Source organism: Typopeltis vanoorti, chromosome 5 (assembly GCF_054136105.1).
Source record: "Typopeltis vanoorti isolate ZY-2024b chromosome 5, IOZ_Tvanoo_1.0, whole genome shotgun sequence".
NCBI classification, from domain to species: domain Eukaryota; kingdom Metazoa; phylum Arthropoda; class Arachnida; order Uropygi; family Thelyphonidae; genus Typopeltis; species Typopeltis vanoorti.
Window position 1 is genome coordinate 71,191,270 of NC_143553.1, and position 27,010 is coordinate 71,218,279.

General features: G+C 37.4%; 1 protein-coding gene across 2 annotated transcripts in view; it reads right to left on the bottom strand.

Annotated features, from left to right (window-relative positions):
* The window catches only part of LOC150106514 (3'-5' RNA nuclease TATDN2-like), a 147,532-nt gene that overhangs the window by 76,515 nt on the left and 44,007 nt on the right, over positions 1-27,010 (bottom strand). For both annotated transcript variants that reach the window (XM_090393170.1, XM_090393171.1), the window contains exon 2: positions 10,033-10,940. In XM_090393170.1, the coding sequence (XP_090249296.1) occupies positions 10,033-10,854 (822 nt within the window). In that variant the 5' untranslated portion in view covers positions 10,855-10,940. The remainder of the gene's footprint in view (positions 1-10,032; positions 10,941-27,010) is intronic.

Here is a 27,010-nt window from a genome sequence, read left to right on the forward strand (position 1 = left end):
ACATTCTAACATTCTGCTGTAATATGATTAATTGTCTGGTGGGGTGATCGGCAGTCGCACCTGGGTGAGGCAATCATGCTCCATTTGTAAAGGTGATCTGCACATCTGCCATGGTTGGTGCAGATTTGGTTAAGGGCGGACCAAGTTTTCCGAGGCAAGTCAAAATCTGAAGGTATCTGCGTTGAGTCCACTAATTCATGGAAGATCCCTGTTGAAGTGTTACACCAGAACTCTTTCCACTTCTCATGTTGAAACTTGTCTCTGCAAGATTTTTTGCTGTTAAGAAATGCTTTATTAGAAAAAACGGAACGAGGGCTCGTAATTTGGATTGAAGAATTAACTTGAAGAATTCCTATAAGTGGTTATTTAATTCAACAAAAAGCTCTTCGGTTTTATGAATAGATGAAGCAACTGGAGCCATCTACTTCCACTTCCCAGGCTGATAAAGAATTTTCAGCTAGCAAAGGATGGTTAACTGGGTTTTTAAAAAGGAATGCACTTCATAATGTGAAGATTACAGGCGAGGAGGTTGCAGCAACAGATGAAGCAGCCAAAAAATTTCAGGAGAAGTTAGCCAGAATTATCGCAGATGGGGGATGTTGTCCCAATCAAGTGTTTAACGCTGACGAAACAGGATTGTTTTGGAAGAAAATGCCTAGTCGAACTTACATCGCAAAGTCTGTGAAAAAAAAACAAGTGGGTTTAAAGCAAGCAAAGATCGACTAACGTTGTTACTTTGTAACAATGCACCAGGAAATCAAATGTTGAAACCTCCTCCTAGTAAATCGATCTCTAAGACCATGTTCTCTAAAAGGCAAAGACCGAAAACAGCTACTAGTACATTGGATGGCTAATACAAAGGCCTAGGTAACAACTGCTGTATTTACTGAATGGTTCCATAATTGCTTTGTACCTGAAGTGGTATATGAAGCAAAAAGCTCTCGCTTTTAAAGTTTTATTAATTGTTGACAATGCACCAAGTCATCTGCATTTAGACCATCCAAATGTGCAGGTAGTGTTTTTTCCACCCAATACAACAAGAATTATTCAGCCATTAGATCAAGGCATAATTGTTACTTTTAAAAAATATTACATTAAGCACACTTTTCAATTTATATTGGATTAACTAGAAAATGAATCATTAACAGTAACTGACGTTCGGAAAAAATTTTCTATTTTGGACTGCTTAAATCATGTTGCATCTGCTATCGTTGAAATAAGACCACAAACTCTAAATGCCTGGTGGAAAGCAGCTTGGCCTGGATGTGTTGCAAACAGTGCAACCATGCAAAACATCTACATTATCAGCTGAAATCATTACTTTGGCACAGGAAATTGGTGGAGAAGGTTTGATACATTTAGCCAGAATGAAATGAACTGCTTGTGGATAATGCCTTAAGTAATGATGATATTATTGGATATCGATTAACTTTAGATATCGTCAAAGATCCAAAAAACGATAGTGAAGCAGAAGAAAACCCTGTCTCCCTCACTGCAAATATAATTCGAGAAGGTCTTGAACTGTGCAAATGAAAAATCATTTTCTAGTTAATGACACAAATTCTGAACAAGTCTTTAAATTCCAACGTGAGCTGAAGAACTGTATGTCTGGATATTGCGAGCTGTATAAAAAATTAGTAAAATCATCATCGCAAAGTTTAATCACTGATTACATTGTCAGAAGAAAAAAAATCAGCACAGAACGAGGGTGAAGCTAATTCTGTTTATGGAGAACCACTGCCTTTACCATACAGATCTGATGTACTGACTATCTCTTCTGGTGATGAAAGTGATTTTGCAGCAGTTCGCAAACGTTGCCGAATATTGTCTAATAGCGACAATAACTCTGATGACAAAATATAAAAAAAATTGTTACTTTTCAATAAAATTAAATGAATAAAGCTTTAAAACAAACTTAGGCATCCTTATTTCCTGAATTTTTATAAACGTTTTATGCGATTTAGGTTTATTTTAATTCACTGATTCAGTTTTATGCAGTTTTAGAAAATTATGGAACGATCCCTAATTTTTCAACGTAAGTTAGGTCTTTTTTGTGCGCTTTTCTGTGGAACGTATCTACCACATAAAAATGGACCCTACTGTATATCTTTCTAAACAAAATAATTTTTTAACCTTAAGAAAATATAGAAAAATAAGGGCCATTCTACTAACAGAAAAACAAAAAATAATGTAACAAATTATATTTTCAAGAATGTTATTTGTTTTTACAGTGGTGCTGTATCAAAACAATACAGCACCATTAATCTTATTTAACTCCTAATTTATTGAGCCATATCATTAAAAAATGGATGGGGTGTCGGGCAAGTACATTTTTTAAATAATTAACGAGAGTACTTTATATGAACTATGAATGATTAACCAGGTTTGATTCGTAGATCCTTTATTTATTAAATGAAGGTTACTCCGACACGTTTTGCTGTTTTCGTGGCTGATAGCATCTTCAGGAAGATATTTAATAGAAAATAAAGCTCAAATGGTTCCAGCAGCCATTATTTCTATAAATTGAAAAATACTGGATTGACAGTTTAATCACACATACAAATAGGCACATCATACACAGTCTGTATATAGTTGTGCTTAATCACATTACTCATCCATCTAATCCTACCTAATTAACCTCCTGACCTTAGGTAAACAATTTAATATTGCTTTCATGGCAGACAAATAAGATGCCCCTTATCTACCATGCACTACTAACATTCTTCTTGTGCATGATTTTATGGCATGGCAAAGCTTCAGGCTTCCTCCTAAGCTTATCACAATCAACTGCCTTGTAGTTCCACATATACTCCTTGTTTTACAATCTCCCAAGTCAAGACAGCATGGTCACTTTCCCCAATCAGAGGCAATGTGACTGCCTTGGTTACGGATGGGTCTTCTGATCCTGTGACCAGGTCCAATACTCTTGTACACTGAGTCTGTTCCATCACGTGCTGCATAAATTACAGGAAAACCTCGCGTAACACGATTAATTAATCTATCAATTAATGTGTGCTAAGCAAAGTCGCATTAAGCGAATACAATAAACAATAGGAATAATTATAATTCATCCATCAGTTAGCATAAATTTGAGAAAAAAATTAGTTCTTTTGCAGTTAGCTTCTTAGCCGTAACTTTGCACTCCTTATCTTCATATGCACACTGTTTTTCTAGTTGAAGGAGATCATTCTTGCTTAAATGTTCTGAATGGGAAGCAAGCAAGTTTCTCACATCCTCACTATCCAGTTCATTAAATCCCAGTTCTTTTCGAATTGTGAAGATTTCTTCAATAATGTTAGATCTTGAATTTTGCGCACGATAAACTAACATAGGCTTGAGTTTAAAGTCGCCTTCTGCATTGCCTCCTAATAAAAGCATAAGACGATCTTCAGATACATTGTATCCTGGTTCAGATGCTTCAGTTTTTAGCTAGGAAAGTTTTTGTTGGCATACGCTTCCAAAAGAGACCAATTTCGTCAACATTAAATATTTGCTGATTGTCATAATCACCCTCCTGAATTATGCTTTGCAGTTCTTCAGGAAACTTGGCCACAGAATCTTTATCAGCAGTAGCAGATTCCCCAGTTATTCTTATGTTATATAGTTTAGTTCAATTTTTAAAACAGTCAAATCATCCTAAACTCGCAGTAAAGCTTTCACATTCCTCTTGAAATTTGGTCTCTTTCAATGAGGTAAAAATATTGAGCGCTTTTGCCTGAATATTCCCTGTACTAAGAGGTATTCTTTTTTGGTTATAATCCTCAATCCAGAGTGATAGAAGATGCTCCATCTCGATCATTAAATGGCTTCTATTTCAGATGATCTGCATGCTTAAAGAAGCAGTAGCAAATTCTTTGCTCTTATTTAATATCATTTCACTCAATCGCACTAACTGATTATCACGTCTATCAAATTCGCGTTAAGCAAGGTTTTCTTGTAATTATCTCTCAGTAGGTGCATAAATTCCATTTCCTTCTTACCATGTGATCTCTCTCTCTCCCTTCCAATCTATATCTCCATGGTTAAAGTCTCCTATAACAATCAGTTGACCTGCACTCATTATACTAATTTGCTGATGCATATCTTCCAGATCATCTCTGGAACCTCCTGGCCTATAGCAACAACCAACAGTTACAAGTCACACTAATGTCCATAACATTTGGTGAGGTTGCACTTACTCTTGCCAAAATATCCTCCCTTTTGTTCCTGATACTTCTGACATTGATAGATAGAAATTATGGCATCCCTTTAGTGTCCCAAACCACCTTTACTTTCTGAAATGACTACCCTAATCAATATTTCTGCTTGAGAGACTAGATTCCACACCTGTTGGTATTTCTCACACTCACTCGCCTCATGGATGCTCACACACATTCATCTGCATCCACTCTAATTGCTTTTCCTGAATTTGTGCTTCAGCATGCTTGGTGAACAAAGCTCTCTAGACACCTAACATCAAAAAACTATTTAGGTGCATTATACAAATCCTTCTTTCCATCAAACTCAGAACATACGTCCACAAATCCTACATCATTCCTTCTGTACAAACTGCATATCGATTCATTTGCTATCAATGCCCTCCTCCTCAATTTGTCTCTACCATGGAATTGGAAGGAGACTCACAATCTTCACCTTCTCCCTCTTTATTTTTGCTTCATCAAACAACTCTTTTACATCCTCTCTCATAGATACTTCTCAGATCATTAGTGACAACCAAGACAATTAGTTCTTTTGCCTTACACTTTTGCATCCAGATGGAATGACTAAATATTAAGTTTTGTGCTAGGGAAACATAATTTTGTTATACTTTCATTAAGTATGCTTCTGATCACAGAGTCTCCATACATAATTTTCTCCTTACCTTGTTTTTCTCATTTTACTCAATATTGGGATGGATTTATCTGCAGTTGTAAAATCTGTTTGCAGATGTTCAAAACTGGAGAGAGTAATGCAGAGTCGAGCAGATGTTTTAGCGTTACAGAATGACTATTCAAGTTGTTCTGTAAGGCCACCCTGCAAGGTCCTTATAATTCATTCAATCATAAGCAATGATTGAATGCAAAGTATACACTTGGTGGGGGGGGGGGAACTTTAAGGGAGGTAAAGGAGATGAGAGATATGAAAGTGGTGGTGGATCAGCACAATTGTGAAGTCATCACATCGGATAATGGCAATGATGCAGAGGACCTTGATGTGGAGAAATAAAGAGGTTATGATTCTATTGTGACATATTATTATCTGACACCTCCAGGGAGTCCAACGACTCATTGAGGGAGGGCACCTACTCTACAACTCTCCATCTCCACCATTCAAATCCACCAACTAAAGCGAACCACTTGGCTAACCATGCTGGCTGAGTGGTTAGCATATCTGCTCTCCAGCAAAAAAGCTGGGGGTTCAAATCCCACTGTGGACATGGATGTTTGTGATTATCTGTGGAAATACTAGTGGTGGTGATACACATTAGATAGCATTGTTGTAGTTCGTTGTAGTTGGTGGAGACAGTTGTAGAGTAGTCTTTAAACTCCCTGGAGGTGTCATGTAATAATAATAATAAAAGTTTGCCAGGGGTTGTTATCAGGTTAACATGGAAGAAATTTTTCATATAATGGGGGGGGGGGGGGGGGGAACAAGAGGCCATCCCTAGAAACTGTATAACAAGGGTGTGAGCAGAGGAGTGAGAAACAGGTTCTTTAAATGGAAAGTTGTTGGTCAGTGGAATGTATCACCTGAGTGTGTTGTGAACTTGGACACACTGAAGTTTAAGGTATGGTTGGATAAGCTTTGTTGTGATCATATGTGTGCATCCTGCATCACCCCCCCCCCAGGACGAGTCTCTGACTCCATGGAGGCCAGATAATAATAATAATGAAGTATCTTGTTCCATTACACTTTACTATATAACTTCATAAGTTCACAAATTCTAAAGTGATCTCTTGTGACATTTCAGAAGAGATTATTTATTTTAAGACACATGAAATTCATTTTTATCTTTGAAAACAGACAATAAATAAACTGTGCAGTGAAAAGTTCAAATATCAAAAGAAAATGAAGGAAATTCAAAGTAAAACAATATACCTTAAGTCAAGTGACACAGGTCACTCCATCACAGTTAATCCACTAATGGTTCTACAATTGCAGTTAAGGAATTAATGGGAGACAGAGGAGCGTAATTACACAATAAAAGGCACAACTATTCATTATGTTGAATTTTTTCTTGACAATTATTCATAAGACTATTACCAATTTTTTGTATGAATTAGAACCATCAGTTATAACCTAGTCTGTAACCTTCATTTTAGCTTACTAGTTTGTATTCCCTGAGGATGCCAATAGAAAAAATTGGCGAAACATGTAGGAGGATAAAATAAAGCTACTTGACAAAGATTATATATAAAAAAAATGTAATAGTCTTAAGGCACAACTATGTTTTTAATTCATGAAAAATGCTAAGGTGGCCTGAGTATTTCATCCACTCTAGCCAGTTGGGAGGTTAATCTGTCACAATACAACATCTACTGCCACACAAACAGTATTTTTGCTGGACAATTGGCCTGTATATCTCATAGCTGCATGTTCTAGACTTGGTCAAGTTAAGCTTTTGCTAGAGTTATGACTAATTTATGCCAAGTGTAACTAAAAATGTTGGAGCAAAAAATGTTAACCACTTATACATTAGCATATATTAGTCTATGAGACATGATTAAAAAAAATCATATTTTATTTACTATTATTATTATTTAGGTAACTTACATGGAGTCAACATACTCATCATCGGAGGCTCACTCAACCAGCAACATATCTATCATAATAACTGATAATCTCTGAAACTAATTACACTCCCTGTATTCACAATGCACTCCAATGCATTCCACTCACCAACAACTCTTCGTGTAAAAAATTTATCACTTCTTTATACAACTTCCAGGGATAGCCTATCATTCTTCCCATCTTAACTTCCACTTGTTTTTATAATTCCTTCTGTATTAATCTGATAAAATCCCTTAACTAACCTGAAGATCTCTATCACATCTCCTCTCTTACTCCTATCCATCATCTCTACAATCCACACGCCCTCAAACACTGTTCATAACCAACACTCCAGAGTCCTGATATCATTTTGGTCATTCATCTTTGGACCCTTTCTAGTGTTTCCATATCACAATGAAAACTAGACTACCAAATATGAGCACAATAGTCCATGTGTGGTCAGACCAACACCTTATAAAGAGGGACCACCAGCTCCTCATCTCTACAAGTCAATGTACTTTTTATCAGAGCAGCAATATGATGTGTGGTCTTTGCAACACTTGCAATGTGCTCCTGGAACTTTAGTCCACTGCCTACCTTCAACCCAAGATCCTGAATCTCATCCACTTCTTAAAGTGCAGCTCCGCCAATACAGTATGCAGTTTTTATATCTCCATACCCCAAAGTGTAACATCTTGCATTTATTAATAATAAAACTATAACCCCACTCATCTGTCTGAGCTAAAAATATATTCAAATCTTCCTGAAGAGAATTAGCATGCAATACTCCTGATAATTCTACCTAACTTTGAATCGTTGGTAAACATTGGAAGATCGCCAGACAATCCCATGAAATATCATTAACAAATAAGTTAAACATTAGAGGCCTAAGAACAGGACCCTGGAACACACCACTTGTCCCTTTCCTTTTCTGAGACAGTGCTCCATCATGCACAAAACTTGCTGGTAACTTTCAGAAAGTCATATTGGTTAGATGGATTGAATACTATTATCTAATCCCATCTTCTGCAGCTTATACACAATCTATGTGGAAATCTAACAAATGCCTTTGCAAAGTCCAAGAAAATCACTATATATATGAATCTTCCTTATCCGACATCATAAAACGTAAGCTGATTGCTAAAACAAAACCTGCCCTTTACAAACCCATGCTGACCATCGTAGAGAATCTTATGTCCATCAACCCAATCCTGTATTCTATTTCTAACCAGTTTCTTCAATACTTTGACCACAACTGAAGATATATAGAAAAGTCTATAATTGGAAACTTCTGTCCTAAAACAATCATGCTTGTAGAGAATTACTGTTTTACTTTCTTTCCACTCTTTAGGAATCTTCCCCACTGCAAGACTTTCATTAAATAACAAGGTCAAGGGCATGGCTAACTCTTTGGCACATTCTTTAAAAATACATGGCGATATGTCATCCATTACCACAGCCTTATTAACATTAACCCAAGCAACACTTGATACACCTCCCTTCTGCATGTTGCACGGCACTCACACCACTATGATATACACTGTTAGTGTTCATTAAATAATTCCACTATATCATTTGCTGTGGTTACTTTGCTACCATAACTATGTACCAGTGTCAGCCTGCCATAATTATTTTTCCTCTTGCATGCCACATAGCAGAAAAATTCCCTTGAATTAGCTTTGACTTGACTGGCCAATCTCCTCTCATATTTTTCTTTCCTTTTTTAACCATGCTTGTTATATTTCTGGCCCACAGTTTATATTCTTTATGCATCTGTCCACTACAAATTGTCTTTTACCTCCTCCATAACAACTGCTTTTGTAAGATTTGATTTCACTGTTCATCCATCTCACTCCTACTCTATTTTAGATATATTCGCTTAACTCCTGGTATTTAATTATACACTGCTTGTATTAAAAAATGTCTTTCCCTTTACACACGGGCATGGCTAACTCTTTACAACACACACGCGCACACAAATGCTAAATAATAACAGCAATGCACAGAGTAGTTATCTCTGTGTAATTCTCCCTCTAAACAGAATCTAATAAAAGATAGAAAGGTCTAATCAAATAATATATGAGTTTGTGTATCTGAATTTTGAATATTAATACTAGCGTAATAAAGTGTTGTCCACATGATGTTAATGTTAGCAACAGTCAAAATTACTAATGAAAAAAAAAAAAAAATTCAATTTGCTTATTTATTCTTAGTTTATTATTTTAATTTCATGTTTGCAAATCTAAAAAGGATAATTTTTTGGTATTCTCGACATAACTGATGCAATGGATGACAAGGTAAGACTGGAAAACTACTTTCACAGTAGCCATTCAATAAACTAGACATCTGCAATATTTTGCAAGTACTAATGATGCTCTTGAAAGGCACTAAAAGGGGGAAACAGTTATGCAGGTTAAGTAGATGTCAGCTGAAAGTACCAGGAGTTTCAACAAAAACTCTGATAGGAATCTGAAAAATGTGTCATGAACTATAGCACTTAAGATGCACATACAATATTGCACTTCAAGTATATTTGCAGTATTAAGCTATGTTACTTTAATGCTAATGAACAAAAGGCAGGTTTAGCAGAAAAATATAAAAACAATTACATCCACAATAAGATTCAGTGGATTTGACTGATATCCTCAAAGTGGTTAAAATCACCAGCACTCTAAGGAAATTTCATTGTATGCTTAACTCCAGAGTGAAGTTACTAGTTAGTATCTCAATGAAATGTATTTTCGTTTTCACATAAAATAGCAGTCACCATGGTCCCAATTTTAATGAAAATTAAAACTGACTTACAATTTTTCCTCATCTTAAATGTTAAGTTTTATCAAACTCATCAGAATTTACATCACCACATGGAATCTGGCTAGAAAGCAATGTCCACATTCTTTTTCATGACAAGTAATGAGTATGTGTGGAATGGGCTACCATGAAATAATGTGAGTGCATTATCAGTGATTGTGTTCAAAGAGAGGTACAAAAAGTATTTAAGTATGAGTGACTAACTCTCTTGACTGGACTACTCCCTGCAAGAGCATAATAATAATCTATACTGCTTAATCTGCTTGAACTGTTTCATGTGGACAGATAAATATGATAAAACGAAAAGATGCCATTCACTTTAGAATGTAGCAAAAATGTTTGATCTATTAAAATATGGCTATTTTAATTTTGATATTATGTAATTATAAGTATTCATATTATTTAACATTGTTTAAATAGAAGGACTACTTCTCAGGAAATATTTGACTAAATCCAAACTTAAAATATTACCTTTCCAAATGTTTCTGGATCACAAAAAACTGCAATACACCCTTCATAACACTGCGGATATGTGTCTATATGTAAAGTTCTGTACTCTGAGTAACTGCCTTTGAAATTTTGTTTCCGAAAAAGAAAATCTATATGGCAGTGGGTATCAACAAGTCCAACACCAGGTTCAATGGTCCTAAGGCTAGTAACATTATATCTTGGAAGAGAAGTATGATTATTGAATCTTCCAGTTGTAGTTGCTTGTGGAGTTAAATATGCAGGTCTGTTTCCATTTTTTAATGAATCACCTGACCAAGTATGAGTTTTCTGGTGAGAAGAGCGCTGATTTTGATCAGAGGTAGATATACAGTCTGAAGTTGGAGTAGTTATTTTGTAAGCAACACTATTCAATTTCTGCCGTTTTATATTACAGCGGTCATCAAAAGGATAAGATGTTCTCACATGCTTTGAAGTGGATGGCACAGTGAAACTCAATGAATTATCTTGAACTCCTCTCTTCTGTGTAGGAGTTGAAACTGCATTCATATTGTGATTCAAGTGAGAAAGCATAACTTTAAAAAATTTATGATCCCTAGAAATTTTGGGAGATGTGTCAGATTCTTGTGAGCTGATTTGAGGAGATGATGTATTTGAATGGAAGGAATAATATCCCACTTTGGAATTCAGTAACTTTATCTTTCTATTTAAACACATTTCCTGTTTTTCCATACAATTCTTGTTTCCAACTGGCTGCTCTGTTGTAGACCTTTCAGACTGCTCTTCTGATGAAGTTTCTTCTTCACTATCCTCATCTGTTATATTCTCATTCCACCTATCTTCCATGGTGTCTTTTCCAGGTTGAACTGCTTTATTATCTGCTTGGATACTACTACTTCTATATACCAAATGGAAATTTTAAAGGAGAGTTTCTGAAAAATAGAAAATAAAAATGTAAAACTGCATTTTTGTTTATGACCTGGTGCTTTTGAATAGAATTAAGCTATAAAAATCAATATAAACTAGTACACAAAATAAAGCATTTATTTAAGACATAAGAAACTTAAACATAATGAATTTTAAATGCTTAAAATTTTATGAATTGCCTTATGTGCTGTAAAACATTAATTGCTCTAAATGTTCCTATTTAGAACACAAACATGATATTTTGTTTCCCTGTTCAACAGTTCTAGTTCTTTTTTAAAACTGTGTCTTTTCAAATTTACCACAGCAGATTTTCTTCTGCAATCGATACATATGATGCAGAGCATGCACAAAGTAAAGATAATCTAAATTCTCCATATTTTGACATTAGTTTACTACTTTGTTTAATAACATGGTCCAAAAGCTTATATATATATAAGAAAATACAGCCCAGGATTGAATAATACCAAAGCAATATGTTGCAATCTCACCAAAACATAACTAGCAGCTGTCAAGTCATTAAGAGCTAATAAGGATATTGTTATCACAAAAGCTGACAAAGTAACGAATGCTACAGCCATTTTAAACATATTGGTCTCTGAAAGCACTACTTATCAACTTGTGAACTAAAATCCAACTAACACGATTAAGATGAAAACAGTTAAATTATTTGAGTCAGTCACTTCTTGGCCATCAGATAACATCAACAAGCTATTATGACATTACGCAAGCTTTCCTAGAATTAATGGTTTTCCTAAAGTATACCAACACAATGTTCTGCTTTGGCCACTAGTTGAAGGTATGTATAGCCCTAATTGTCACCTAGCCCAGAAATTAGCATCAACACCAAAGGAGTTGGTCATTTCCCCTCCTATGTATATGTGTGTAAATAAAAATTTTAAAAAAATTGCAACACTCCATTAAATAACAAAAAAAAAAAAAAAAAAAAAAAAAAAAAAAAAAGAACACTCAACAAAGATGGTTTATTAGTCAATTTTGATGTTTTGCCCTTTTCACAAAGGTCACAATCAATGACAATTCTTTTACAGAATAAATTTCCACCCGACATTTTGCCCGTGTACTACATTCTGATTAATTCACGTACAAAATAGCTTCAACCTACAAAAATAAGGTAGAGCCATTGGCTCACCACTATCCCCTCCTATCACTAACTTTTATATGGAAGTTTTTGAGCAACATGCTCTAGATTGCTTGACTTTAAAACACACACTTTGGCTTAAATACATTGGCAATGTTTATTATATGGCTATTCAGCCACCGAACTCTAAACACATTCCTCAGCCACCTGAACAAACAACACAAATGCATACAATTTACTACTGAAATTGAAAACCGAAACTCGCCTTTTTATGAATGTACTTGCACATATCTTCCTTTGGGAAATTTATCCTTGTCTTCTGCAAGGCAACACATACTGTCCAATGCATACATGCAAACTCTTACCACCACCCTTCACAAAACTTGGAGTCATGATCACCCTCAAAAACAGATCTATTTTAAGAGTTTTCATCTTAATCGTGTTAGTTCGGTTTTAGTTCACAAGTTGATGAGTAGTGCTTTCAGAGACCAATCTGTAAAAAATAACACAAGCAGCACATCAACTTGAACAATTCTGGTAAATCAAGCCTCTCTGATCATGCTCTTAACACCCTACACCCGAATGGAAAGGAACCTGTTCATGACATCATACAAAATCTTATGAATGCAAATTTAAGAAATTCTGATCAATCATACTAATCTAAACAATAATGGTGGCATGCATAAAAATCTTAAGAATATGGATAGCATACATTCTACCTACATAACGTTTCTTTCAAGTTCTCCAGAAAACCCTCAATTTCAGCTCTTATTTCATTTAATGGTTACCATCAATACTGATTTTGTTATAATTTATTTATCAGTAATCTCTAGCCAAATAGATAACAGGACTCTAGCCTGTTGTATGTTTCTTTGAACCAGTTATCAGGCCAGTAGTGTTAATGGTTGACCAAATTGGTGTGACTAGCTTACTATGTATATTGCTAATGTCCCCAAATGTACCATTGCAATGGTACAGGTTGAAAATGTTTCCAGGTCTGTGCTGATATGAGTTCAGTCACTGATATGGATCAGGCCATTAACATCAAGGGGTGATTTGTGGTAATTAGGGAAAGGACATTTACGTAATGTTATCATGAACTCAACCACAACAAATGGGTGATCAGCAAACAAAATGAACATTTCAATATAGTCCCTCACAATCAAGATTGGATCACCCCTCAAGTTGAGTTCAATGCTGAAATCATAAAACTCCTCTCCCTAGTGATGATAATGCAGTGTTGCATTAACACACACCACATTAATGCACAATGGCAAATTACACAAATGCTGACTATGCCAACATACAGTGAAGCTCAATGTAATGGGAAGGGCTGCACATCAGTTGTACACACAGCACTTCCCACACTGTCCAACTCCATCGCACATCCTGTTTGCCAACATGAATCAAAGGTTACAGAAACAGGTTACTTCAATGCCAACAGCCATGAATGTGGAGCTCCAAGGACTTGTCATACCCGGACTTTGACGAGATGCTTTGTCAGGTTGTAGAAACCCCTTCTCTGAATACCTGTGACAATGTATATGCCATGAGTGTTCCTCACTCCAGCACCTGGCATGCTCTGCATGCCAATCAGCTTCACCCTTTCTGGTATCAGAAGGTTCACATACTGAGCCCAACCAATTTTGCATGAAGGGTTAGGTTTTGTAGGGTAGTTCAGTCAACGTTGTGTAGAAGAGCCTGGATTTCCAGAACTAATGCTCTTCACCGATGACGCTGTATTCACTAGGGAAGGCTTGCAGAACTACCAAAAGAGCCACATTTAGTCCAAGGACAACCCTCACAGTCAGAACAAGTCCACCATCAACATGTGGACAGGCATCGTTGGTGACGAGTTGATCAGACTGTATCTTCTTCCACCCACCCCAGCCTGAAGGGTCCCATGTACTTGGCATTTGTGCAGGAGACACTGCCACAGTTGTTGGAAAATGTGCCACTGCACATTAGGCAACACGACAGTGTGCTACCACACTTTTCGCGTGATGTCTGACACTACCTCCACCAAATGTTTGGTGGGCGATGGATTAGCAGACGTCACCCAGTGTCTCAGGCCACAGGAAGAGTCATGTAGGAAACCCTTGTGAAGGTGGTAGAGGACCCTGACCCTCCCCCCTCCCACATACCATAGACGTTGGTAATGGGTATTCTGAAACACTGTATGTGTGTGTGTACGCGTGTGCACACACATTGCAATTATCCGAGTTGTATTTGCAACTTTTGTTATGTGACCTTTGAACTTCAAATTCCTATCCATCAATATGCCAAGATCCCTTGCCTCTTCAATTTCGTGTAGCATAACCCCACTAATATAATATGCTGCTGGAACTCTAATCATGCCAAAGTTAACTTTACACTTACTACCATTAAACTGACAGTTATTTTCATTTGTCCAAATTTCCGGTCCATTCAAATCATTTTATAATTGCTGAATACAGTAGCATCCATGATTGCCCTGCCTATCTTCACATCATCAGCAAACAATTGTACATCTGATGTTAGATCCTGTCTGATGTCAATGTATAGATTGAACAATAATAGTCCAAGAATGAACCCTGAGATACACCACCTTAAATCTGGCAGATTCGCACCCACTGCATACCACTTTTTGATATCTGTCTGTCAACCATCTCCTGATCCAAGTCAAGAGTTTATATTCCAATTCCATATTCTCCAGTTTATGCAACAGCTTTTTGTGTGGTATCCTATCAAATGCCTTAGAAAAATCCATCAGTGTATCCATTCTCTTTATCCAACTCAGCCATAACTTCTTCTTCTTCAGCAGCTTCTCCCACTTAAGTGGGGTCACTGTTTGTTATGAGTCTCCTCCACACCTTCCTGTCTTGGGCTGTCACCACATCCAAGTTCTTCATCTTCAAGTCCTCTTCTACCAGCTCCCTCCATCTCTTCTTTGGCCGCCCACGCTTCCGCCTTCCTTGCACATCCATCTGCATGACCCTTCTTCCCACATATTCGTCCTCCCTCCTCATCACATGACCAAACCATCTCAACCTTGCCTCCTGTATTTTCGCTCCTATGTTCGTAACTTTCACTGTTCCCCTGACATAGTCATTTCTCAGATGATCCTTTCTGGTCACACCGCACATCCACCTAAGCATTCTCATCTCTGCTACTTCCATCCGGCTAATGTTATTTTTCCTCAGGGCCACAGTTTCTATAGCATATGTCATAGCTGGCCTCACTACTGTCCTATAAATTTTGCCTTTCAGATTGATCGGCACCCTCTTATCACATAACACTCCAGCCATCTCCCTCCAGTTCCTCCAACCTGCTTGTATCCTGCATCCCACTTCCTTCTCACCTCCTCCATCTTCTTCCACTGTCGAACCTAAGTATCTAAAGTCTCTCACCTTCCTGATGACATTTCCTTCCAGCTCCAGGTCTGTCTCCAGGCCACCGCCCACTGCGCAACACATATACTCTGTCTTACTTCTGCTCAGTCTCATACCTCTCTCTTCCAGTACTTTTCTCCATCTTTCCAGTTTAGTTTCCGCTTCTTCTCTTGAATCTACACACAGCAAGATGCCATCTGCATACAACATTGTCCAAGGTGCATCTTCTCTCACCTCTTCTGTTACTACCTCCATCACAATATTAAACAGAAACGGACTTAATGCTGACCCTTGATGCAAGCCAACTGTTACTTGAAAACTTTCTGTCTGTCCCAAACAGGTCCGAACACTTGTCTTCACATTTCTGTACATTTCCTGCACCAACCTGACATATTTCTCAGGCACCTTCTTCTCCCTCAGACACCTCCAGACTTCTTGCCTTGGCACTCTATCGTATGCTTTCTCCAGATCAATAAATACCAGATGTAGCTCCCTTTGTTTCTCTCGATATTTTTCCATCATCTGTCGTAACCCAAAGATAGCATCTGTTGTTGATCTACCAGGCATGAAGCCAAATTGTTCCTTGGCAATTTCCACCTCCTCCCTCAATCTACCATCAAGAACCCTTTCTAGGATCTTCATTGTGTGGGACATCAACTTTATTCCTCTGTAATTTTTACAGTCTTGTGGATCCCCTTTACCCTTGTAGATGGGAACAAGAGTATTCTCCCTCCATTCCTCGGGTATATTTTCCTGTTTGCAAACTTTCATGAACAGGTCCCACAGCAGGTCAATTCCCTCTTCCCCCAGTGCCTTCCATGCCTCCACTGGAATTCTGTCGGGGCCCACCGCTTTTCCATTCCTCATCCTCTTCATGGCCTCTGTCATTTCCATTCTACTGATGTTCTGCACCATCCCCTCAGAAGGCTGCCCATCTCCTCTGTGAGTCCTTGCATTTTCCTCATTCAGAAGTCCCTCAAAGTATATTTTCCATCTGTTTCTTATGTCCGCATCCCTCCATAATACTCTTCCTTCAGCATCTTTGATCTGCCTCACATGTAAGATGTCCTTAGCTGCTTTATTTCTACATTTCGCTAGTTGGTAAATTTTTCTCTATCCTTCCTTTGTTTCTAATTGATCATACAGATCTTGATATGCCATGGCCTTCGCCTGTGCCACAACTCTCTTGGCTTCTTGCTTTCTCTCTTTGTACACCTCTCTGTCCTCTTCCACTCTTGACTCATCCCACTTCTGCTTTGCCTTCCTCTTAGCTGTCACTGCCACTTGTACATCATTATTCCACCACCAACCCTCCTTCTGCTCTCTAATCTTTCCAGATGTCTCACCAAGTACCTCGATTGCACAGCTCAGGATTACTTTTGAATTGTTTCCACCAATCTTGTACACTTTCCAGTCCATCCGAAATCCTCTCTAACACTCTCTCCCTAAAACGATTCCTCACACTCTCTTCTTTTAAGCGAAACCACTTAATTGTCTTCATCCCATGGCAACCAGAAGTTCTTATCTTCAATCTTAATTTAAAGTCTGCGCACAGCAGTCTGTGTTGTTGTGCTACTTGATCTGTTGGAATTACCTTACAATTTGTCACAACCTTAAGATGTTTTCTTCTAGTCAAAATGTAGTTAATTTGTGAGCTGTTGTTACCACTTCTAAATGTTATCAAATGTTCTTCCCTCTTGAAGAAAAACGAGTTCACAATTGCCAGATCAAACGCTACTGCAAAGTCCACAACCCTCTCTCCTTCCTGGTTCATCATTCCCACTCCATGGCCACCATGCACCCTTTCACAGTCTCTATTCTGTCTTCCTATGTGCCCGTTCAAGTCTCCTCCGACAATCACCATCTCATTTTCTTCCAATTCCCTCATTTCTTCATCTAACACGTTCCAGAATTCCATATTCTCCAGTTTATGCAACAGCTTTTTGTGTGGTATCCTATCAAATGCCTTAGAAAAATCCATCAGTGTATCCATTCTCTTTATCCAACTCAGCCATAACACTGTTATAAAATATGAGCAAATTGCTAAAACATGACTTTCCTTTAGTAAACGTATGCTGTTCCTTGCAGAGTATAGCATGTTTGTCTACCCATTTCTGTATACAAGTTCTTACCAACTTCTCTAAAATCTTTACTACTACACCATACTGATAGGTCAGTAGTTAGACACATCAGTTTTTGCATCACCCTTGTACAATGGAACTATCATACATTCATTTCATTCCTGAGCTGAGACTCAAGTTATACAAACATGTGAAAGGCCTAGCCAATTCGGTAATGGGTACATTTTCTTTAGCAAATGTACCCATTATGAAAATTTTCTTTAGCAAATGTACTGATATTCCATCTGTCCCTATTGACAAATTCATGTACAATAATGTATATTTTTGTTGTTCTCTTTTGACATTAAGAAGAAGTCTTCTAAGAATGTTTTTAAGATGAAACTAGTTGACAAAAATACTATTTATTCAAATAATATAGTATTTTTTCATTTTGGTATCTCTCAGCTTCTAGTCATTAAATTTATTTAATTATGTCATATAGTTGAGTAAATCCGCTGCAAATATATATATATATATATATATATATATATATAGGAAGTATTTTTACCTTGGGTATAAAATTACTTGGTATCTTTAACATATATATATATATATATATATATATATATATAGAAAGATATTTAATGACTAAAAAACCGAGAATTAATTAAAAGCTTTAATGATAAAAAACACAACTATGTTTTGGCTTTTTACAGCCTTCATTAGGTATCTTTTAAGAAAAGGAAACAATAATAAAGACTGAAATTCCAAGAAACTGAGAAGCACAGATAAATTGCAGCACATAATTGAAAATAAAAAACGTTGTATTAACATTCGAGGTATTCTATTTTACGTGCCATGGTTTGTTGTATGCGTGGTAGCAGACTCTCGAGAACGCCAGTACTGAATAACAGCAGTATGGCTATCAGGGATGTTATAGCTTAAATTGTTGTTTAAATGTTCAGGATTAAGGATGATCTCCCTGGATTCCACTATCTTTCTTTCAAATTCACCATGGCAACAGAAAATGTTTTCAGATCTATCCCAGGAAATTGAGTGACCTTAAAAATCATCATGAGGATTGTTAGAGAAGAGAATATGGCTGGATAAGGCACTGGCACGTGATATTTTATAGGCAATGTCTCTTTTACGTTCTTCCATAGGAAGTTCAATAGACTTATTAGTCTGACCATAATAAGGAACATTAGTCACACCCATAGTTTATATACGCCAGGATATTTCAGATTGTGATGCTTAGGATGGCTTATAAAAGATCAGATTTTCGGAAGTGTAGTGAATAACGTCCTGATGTTGTACTTCTTAAGGACTTTTACCAATTTTTGAGAGACCGAACTGATGTATGGGATTGAGATGCTACCTTTAAAATTGGTAGTTTCTGTATTGAGGTGCCTAGGAGGATCTATAAGAAATTTCTTAATGGTTTTTTATAATAACCATTTTGTTCAAAGACATGCGAGAGGTGATCAATTTCTTTTTGAAGTTCATCTGGATCGTTTAAAAGAGAGCATGCTCTGTGTCCCAAGGTGGAAATAGTTCTGAGTTTTTGTGGTGGAAAATGATGAGAAAGATTGTGAAGATATCTATTAGTATGCGTTGGTTTTCTGTACATAGAGATTCTAAATTTTCCAGAGCAGCATGAGAGTTTTATATCCAGGAATGGTAGGGAGTTTTCATGTTCTAGTTTGACTGTGAATTTTATATTTGGATGTTGGTTATCGAGATAAAGAAAATCCATGAGAGAGTTTTTGCCATGACTCCATATAATAAAAACGCCATCTACATAAAGCTTCCAAACTTTTGATTTAAACGAAGAAGATGATATAGCTCTTGTTTCGAAGTCTTCAAGGTAAATATTAGCCAGAATAAGGGATAAAGGGTTTCCCATTGCCAAGCCCTGATTCTGTTTATAGATAGTGTCTTGATATCAGAAGTTGCCAGATTGAACGTAATGCTTTAATAAAGCAAAAAATTTTTTGGATAATTTATCCTTTAGTAATATTAATACTTCTTCAGTTGGTACGTTTGTAAATAATATCAAAACTGGCTATATCATTATTCTCGTTGATGGATATATCTTTTATATGTGACACAAAGTCTATGGTGTTGTTGATGAACGATGAAGACCTATTAGAGAGAGACATGAGGTATTTTCCAAGATGTTTTGAAAGCTTGTAGGTTGGAGAATCAATACCTTCCACAATTGGGCAAATTTTCAAGTAGTTGAAGCATCTTGCTATAGTATTCTTCAGAATTGAGGATAACAGTGGCATTTCCTTTATCTGCTAGCACAATTATTATATTTCTGTTCTTTTTTAGATTTCTAATAGCTTGTCGTTCGAAGAAATGTTATCTGTTGGAGGTTTTGCATTATTAATAATAAAAATGCATTCAATACGAAGAAGTTTAGCCAAATGAGTAGGAAGAAGTGAAGTAGCTTTTTCCATTTTAGTAAGAAGAAATTCTTTGGGAATAAATAAATCTTGGTGAAGGAAATGAAATTAAGGCCTTTGCTGAGAATATCTTTTTCGGCATCTGTAACAATATGAGAGGATTTGTTTATTATCACTTTGTCTGGATTGATGCAGGCTTTTGTAATATCATATGTATTTTGCACTCTCTAAAGATTCTCAAATTTTCTGATAAGAGTAATCTTATTATTATTTTGTATCTGTGTTGCTTGTGTTTCACTATTAGAAATAAACTCATATAAGCTATCATTATCCAGAAACTGTTCAAGTTTTACAATTAAAGATTTTTTTTCGTTGAACAAAAACGCTAGACTACTTTCTGTATTCAAAATTCTTTCACTGAGTAGGTCTAACTTGGCTTTACGATATTCTTTTGGTGCGTACTGTATTTATATTTTCTTTAAATGAGATCAAATTAGGAAAGACTGCATGAAATTTACAACGTTTTAGGAATACTAACCTGTTGACTCTCAAGTCCTATTTTCTTCAATGTTTTTTTAAAGTTTCTTTTTATATCATTTAGAGATGCCTCATCATTTAGGCTATGAATGTATTCATGAGCACTGACTCGGTTACTTGGATACATTTAGAAAGATATTTAATGATTAAAAATCGAGAATTAATTAAAAGTTAAGAGGTACTTAAGGACCAAAGCTGTATAACTGAGAGGAGACCTCTACATAGCCTTTAAAGGAATGCAGAGAACTGACCAGGGCTTCTGACCTAATGTCCAATACTCACCTTCTCGTGGTGCACCCTGTTGGGTATCTACCTGGATACTAAACAAACGAGGATGGGCTGGCAATTTGGGATTTATCCAACCAAATTGTATTCGTATTGGCTTAAACCAATATAGAAAATGATGGTACAACATGACAAAATTTCATGGCGGCTGGGGCATCGCCCGGTTAAACAAAGCCCCCGTTGTTTTCGCCAGAGAACCAGGGCGAAGAGCGAAAAGTCAGCTACTGGAACAAATCTGAAAGCACACCCCAACTCAACATCACCAGAGTTAAAGATCGGTACTATCAACATAAGAAGCCTGGGCAAAGAAATGGCGCTAGCTGATGAATTAGATAAGTACCAGATCGACATAATAGGAGTGAGTGAAACAAAAAAGACAAAAGACCTTACAGAAAATTGGCATCCCTTATCCACTAAAGACCAACCACTTCCCCTAGACCTACCTGGTGTATACCAGGTCCCTTGCAGTTGTAATCTGTCTTACTTTGGCCAAACAAGCAGGACAGCGAATATCAGAATTTCTGAACACAAGGACTACATCCGGTTTCACAAGTACAGCCATTCTGGTCTTGCAGACCATGCTCTGGATACACGCCACAGAATACGGTGGAAGAAAGCTACAGTAATACACCGTAGCAAATACAAATACGAAAGACTATTTATGGAATCAGCCTCAGCCCTAAGAAATTCTCCAAATCTCAACAAATGTGGTTGTATGCGACTGCCCCAAATTTGGGAGGCTTACATCAGCAGACCTTCAACCAGACGGCCAAGAACACCTATTTAGCCCGCTAGAGGGCACCATTAGGACTTTTAGGAGAACAATAGCTTCATCTCTTCTTTCCCAGTTACTGTGTTTGTAGTGGCTACGTGCACGTGCTTTTTTTGTAAGTTCCTTTAGAAGATGGCAATGTGACATTGCCGAAATATCGGAAAATATTTATTAAAGTATAAATCAATTTATATCCTTAACTACGTTGTTCAATTCCTTAAGTGTTTTAATAAAAAAGACAAAAACTGGCGAGATCTTTCTGAACAATAAATACAAAATGTTATATTCAGGAAATGGCAATCAAGGAAAAGAAGGTATAGCTATAGTACTGAACACAAAATATGAGGCTAATCTTGAATGGTAAGCAATATCCAGGAGAGTGATGTGGACAAATATCAGAATGGGGAACTGGATAATGAGACTTATTTGTGCCTATGTTCCCACAGAATGTTCTACTAAGGTAGAAGCGGAGAAATTTTTTGATGCTTTAGAAAAAGCAACTGACACAATGAAAAAGGAAAAGTTGGTCCTTGTTGGGCATCTGAATAGCAGAGTAGGAAATGATTGTCAGACATACAAAAATATCTTAGGAAAATTTGGAGAAAAGATCAAAACTAATAATAATGGCAAATATTTGTTGGATTTCTGCTCAGGACATGGACTGGTTATTACTAACACCATGTTCCAACACAAAATGTGCACAATTTCACATGAAGAGAAGAGGCAAGGAATAAGAAAAGTCTCATTGACTATTACTATTACTACGGGCAACTCCAGGGAGTCATTGGACTCATCGAGGGAGGCCCCAAATCATATTCATCACAACTATTTGACATTCATACAGTATCTATCATACCTCGCCTTAAACTCATTCACTGTCACAGCATCCACCACAGACTCAGGGAGCGCATTCCACTCATTCACTACTCTAAAAGTAAAGAACCCAGCTCTAACACCTTTACTAACCACACTTTTGCCCAGTTTCCATGGATGTCCCCTAGTCCTCCCACAACCAGCCCTGTTCTCAAAAATATCTTCTGAATTAATTTTATAGAAACCCTTCAGTAATTTGAATGTCTCAATCATATCTCCCCTTCTCCGCCTATCAACCAATTTTTGCAACCCACAAATCCTCAACCTGTTCTCATACGGTTCATTCCACAGACCTGCTATCATCTTGGTCACTCGCCTCTGGATCCTCTTCACCTCCTCCCCATCAAGAAGAAACCTAGGTGACCAAATCTGAGCACAGTAGTCTAGATGGGGTCTTATCAAGACTCGATACAGAGGAACAATAACCTGCTTGTCTCTGCTTGTCATCGTATTCTTCAGCAACCAAGTGATTTGATGAGCTATTTTGGTCACTTTTGCAATGTGTCCCCTAAATTTCAATTCCTTATCTACCAACACTCCTAAATCTCGTGCCTCATCAATTTCCTGGAGCACGGTTCCACCAATGCAGTAAACTGCCGCCAATCTTTTCACCCCAAAATGCATAACCTTACATTTTGCCACATTAAACTGACATCCATTCTCCTTAGCCCAGACCTCCAATCTATCCAAATCATCCTGCAAAATTTTGACGTCATCTGCATTCACTATTGCCCTACCCAACTTCGCATCATCCGCAAACAAATGAACTGTTCCTCTCAGATCATTTCCTATATCATTTATGAACAAATTAAACAGCAGTGGTCCAAGAACAGATCCTTGTGGCACACCACTAGTCACAGGCCGTCTTGTGGACTCTACTCCCGAGTAAACCACTCTCTGATATCTCTCCGTCAACCACCCTCCTATCCATCTCACCAACCCTATGTCCATTCCCATATGCTGCAATTTACTGATTAGAATTCCATGTGGAATCCTGTCAAAGACCTTGGCAAGGTCCAGTAGAATCACCGTAAACCCATTACCCTTATCCAGTTCAGCCGTCACTGTGTTATAATATGTGAGCAAGTTACTGAGGCATGACCTACCCTTCACAAAACCATGCTGTCCCCGATACAGTATCCCATTTTCTTCTATCCAATCTTGTATTTTCCTCTTGACTATTTTCTCTAAGACCTTGACAATGATTCCTGATATGCTAATCGGTCGGTAATTTACTACAGCAGTCTTGGAACCACCTTTATGCAGTGGAACTATTTTCCCCTCTTTCCACCCGCTCGGGACTAACCCAGACCCGAGACTCAAATTAAACAAAATGGTCAAGGGTACTGACAATTCTTTAGCTGCTTCTCGTATAACACGAGCTGGTATACCATCCAATCCCACAGATGTATTGACATTGAGGTTATGCAATAGACTACTCACCTCCACTTCATTAACCACAATTCCCGTATAATCTACTGGTTTATTCGTTTCTGCAATGTCACCACCTGGATGATATACTTTTGCAAAGTGCTCACTCAGTAACTCAACTATCTCAACTGATTCAGTTACCTCCCTACCATCGGCATTCTTTAAAATCAATCTGCCATGTACATTTTTCCTTTTACTTGCTACATATCTAAAAAACTGTTTAGGATTCTCTTTAGCCTGCATGGCCAATGTTCTTTCGTAATCCTTTTTTGCTTTTCTTACCACACTCGTCACCCTTCTGGCCTGTGCTTTATACCGTTCATGTGCCGGCCGGTCACCCTTCTCCTTAAATTCCCTCCATAGTTGTTTCTTTTTTTGCAAATCAAGCTTAATGGTGTTATTCATCCATTTAACCCCTACTTGATTTATTATTCGGACTCTAAGTATACAGTCAGCCATTGCTTCATGCAAGCAATTCTTAACTACCTCCCATGCACTATCAACTTCTAGTCCTTGCAGTTGTGCATGCCATGGCACTGAACCAATCAAACTCCTAAGCTTGTCATACTTTCCAGCCCGATAATTCCACATGAACCCTGTCTTAATTGAAAATTCTACACCTTTAGCCACCTCCCAAGTTAAGACCGTATGATCACTCTCACCGATTGGTGGCAATGTGGTCATATTTGTTACAGCCAAATCCTCAGATGTAATTACTAGGTCAAGCACTCTCTGACCCCTAGTATTTTCCATTACATGCTGTCGCAGATAATTATCCCTTAATAACCGCATAAAATTCAGTTCCTTCCTCCCGTGTGTCCTCTCCTCACTCCAATCAATGCGACCATAGTTGAAATCTCCCATAATAATCACCCTCCTTCCACCCATTTCTTCTATTTGTTTGTGCATACTGTCACCACCATCTTTTCCATCACCTGGTCTATAGCAGCACCCAATTGTATATTTAGTTCTGCTAGCCACAATCTCACACCAAATGGCCTCAAATGTGCTCTTTTCTCTATCCTGCAATTCAACTTCTATTCTCCTTGGCTGGAGCTCATCAGCTATCATCAACAATACTCCTCCCCCCATTTTATCCTCTCTGTCATTCCTGAACACACTATACCCATCACATTCAATCCCAATAGTTATATCATCTACAGTCAGCCATGTTTCACTAATACCTATAACCTGTGGTCTGGAAGTGCCAACCATGGCCAAAAACTCTTCCTTCTTGTTCCTAATACTCCTAGTATTAGTGTACATGAATTTAAGACCCCCATTAGCCCCAACCCTACCTTGATGCCTTATATTAACTATCCCACTCTGATTTGTTGTCCTTATTTGCTCTGGCATATTATATTCATTCTTACATTCAACTGCCTCCATAAGGACTGTATCTCTACTCCCCCCCCCCTAACAAATCTAGTTTCCCTGAATTTGCACATCCACTACATTCAGCAACACTTTCTCAAGTCTTCTTACACCGTAACCATTCAAATGCAAGCCATCCATCTTATATAGATCCTTTCGCCCATCAAACTCACTCCACACATCCACAAATTCCACACCACTCGTCATACATAACCCACGGATAAAGTCATTTGCAATTATAGCCCTCCTTTTAAACATTTCACTGTCATACCGTAGCAAAAGACTAATCATTCTAACTCTCTCACTCTTTTCTTTTGCTACCTCAAACAATTCATTCAGGTCTTCTATCATTTCCATTTTATCTCCTTTCAAATCATTCGTACCTGCAAGTTGTGACTATGTTATTGTTGATAGTGATGTTTTCTCCCTGGTGCAGGACACCAGAGTGTACAGAGGATTTGAAATTGGAAGTGATCACTATTTAGTCATGAGCAGGATAAAAGTGAATTTCGTATTGAAAAGAATAACACGTAAGAAAGTTTTAAAGCGAATAAAAGTCGAGCAGCACTCAGATGTGAACTGTAGACTAAAATACACAAAGATTATTGAAGAAAAAATAAAAGAGTATGAGAACAGGAACCAAACTTGGAGATTCAGTGGCAAGCCTTGAAGAAAACACTGACTGATTCAGCCAGAGCGGTATGTGGTGAGGTTGTCCAAGGATAGAAAAATCAGAACTCCATGGTGGACTCAGGAAGTTAAAGAGGCAGTGAAGGAAAAGAAGAAAGCATGTCAAAAGTTCCTGGCAAATAAGTCAGCTTGTGCTCTTAGAAAATAGAGACAAACGTAAGAAAGCTAAACACTGTGTAAAACTAGCTAAACAAAAGTCATGGGAGGACTTTGGCAAGAATATAGAAAATAAATATCAAGAAGGTGGAGATATTCTGGAGGTTGTTGAAGAAGCTTAGAAATGGAGGAAAGAATACTGTAAAAGGAGTTAGAAATGATAAAGGTGACAGGAAAACAGGAGAAAAAGATATCCTGGAAGTATGGAGTAATTACTTCGAAAAATTGCTAAATGAAACAAGCAGTGATAGCACAGTGATAGAAAATACTGACCAGGCATGCAGGCAGGAATACATATCCATACTTGAAGTAGAAAAAGCCATCAAAGGGTTGAAATGTGAAAGGGCAGCAGAGGTAGATGATATTCGACCAGAAATGCTGAAATATGGTGGTATAAAAGTCTTACAGTGGCTGCACTGCATAGTTCAAAAAGCCTGGACAGAGGGACGAATTCCTGATGATTGGAGTAGAGCTCTAATAGTACCCATATATAAATAGGGAAATAAAACTGAATGTGAGAATTACAGAGGTATTTCCCTACTGAGTGTTCCTGGCAAGATCTATGCAAGCATACTTGAGAAACAGTTGAGAAGAATTGTGGAAGAAAAGCTTGGTGACAAACAAGCTGGATTCAGGCCAAATAGAGGCTGTCAGGATCAGATCTTCACTTTACGACAAATAGTTGAGAAAGCATGGGAATATAACAAAGATCTATATTTAAGTTTTGTCGATCTGGAAAAGGCTTATGACAAGGTTCCAAGAGAGAAGCTATTCCATACGCTACAGTTATATGGTGTCAATGGGGCATTATATCAAGCAATACTTAGTCTGTATTTGAGTTGTAAGTCGGCAGTTAGAATTGAAGGAAGTACAGGAAGATGGTTTAATGTTAAATCTGGTGTGAGATAAGGATGTCAGCTCTTTGCTTTATGTGGATGATGTTATACTTCTAAATAAATCCGCTACAAGTTTGCAAGAGTCCCTGACTAAGTTGAATAACTGTTGTTATAGGTATGGTA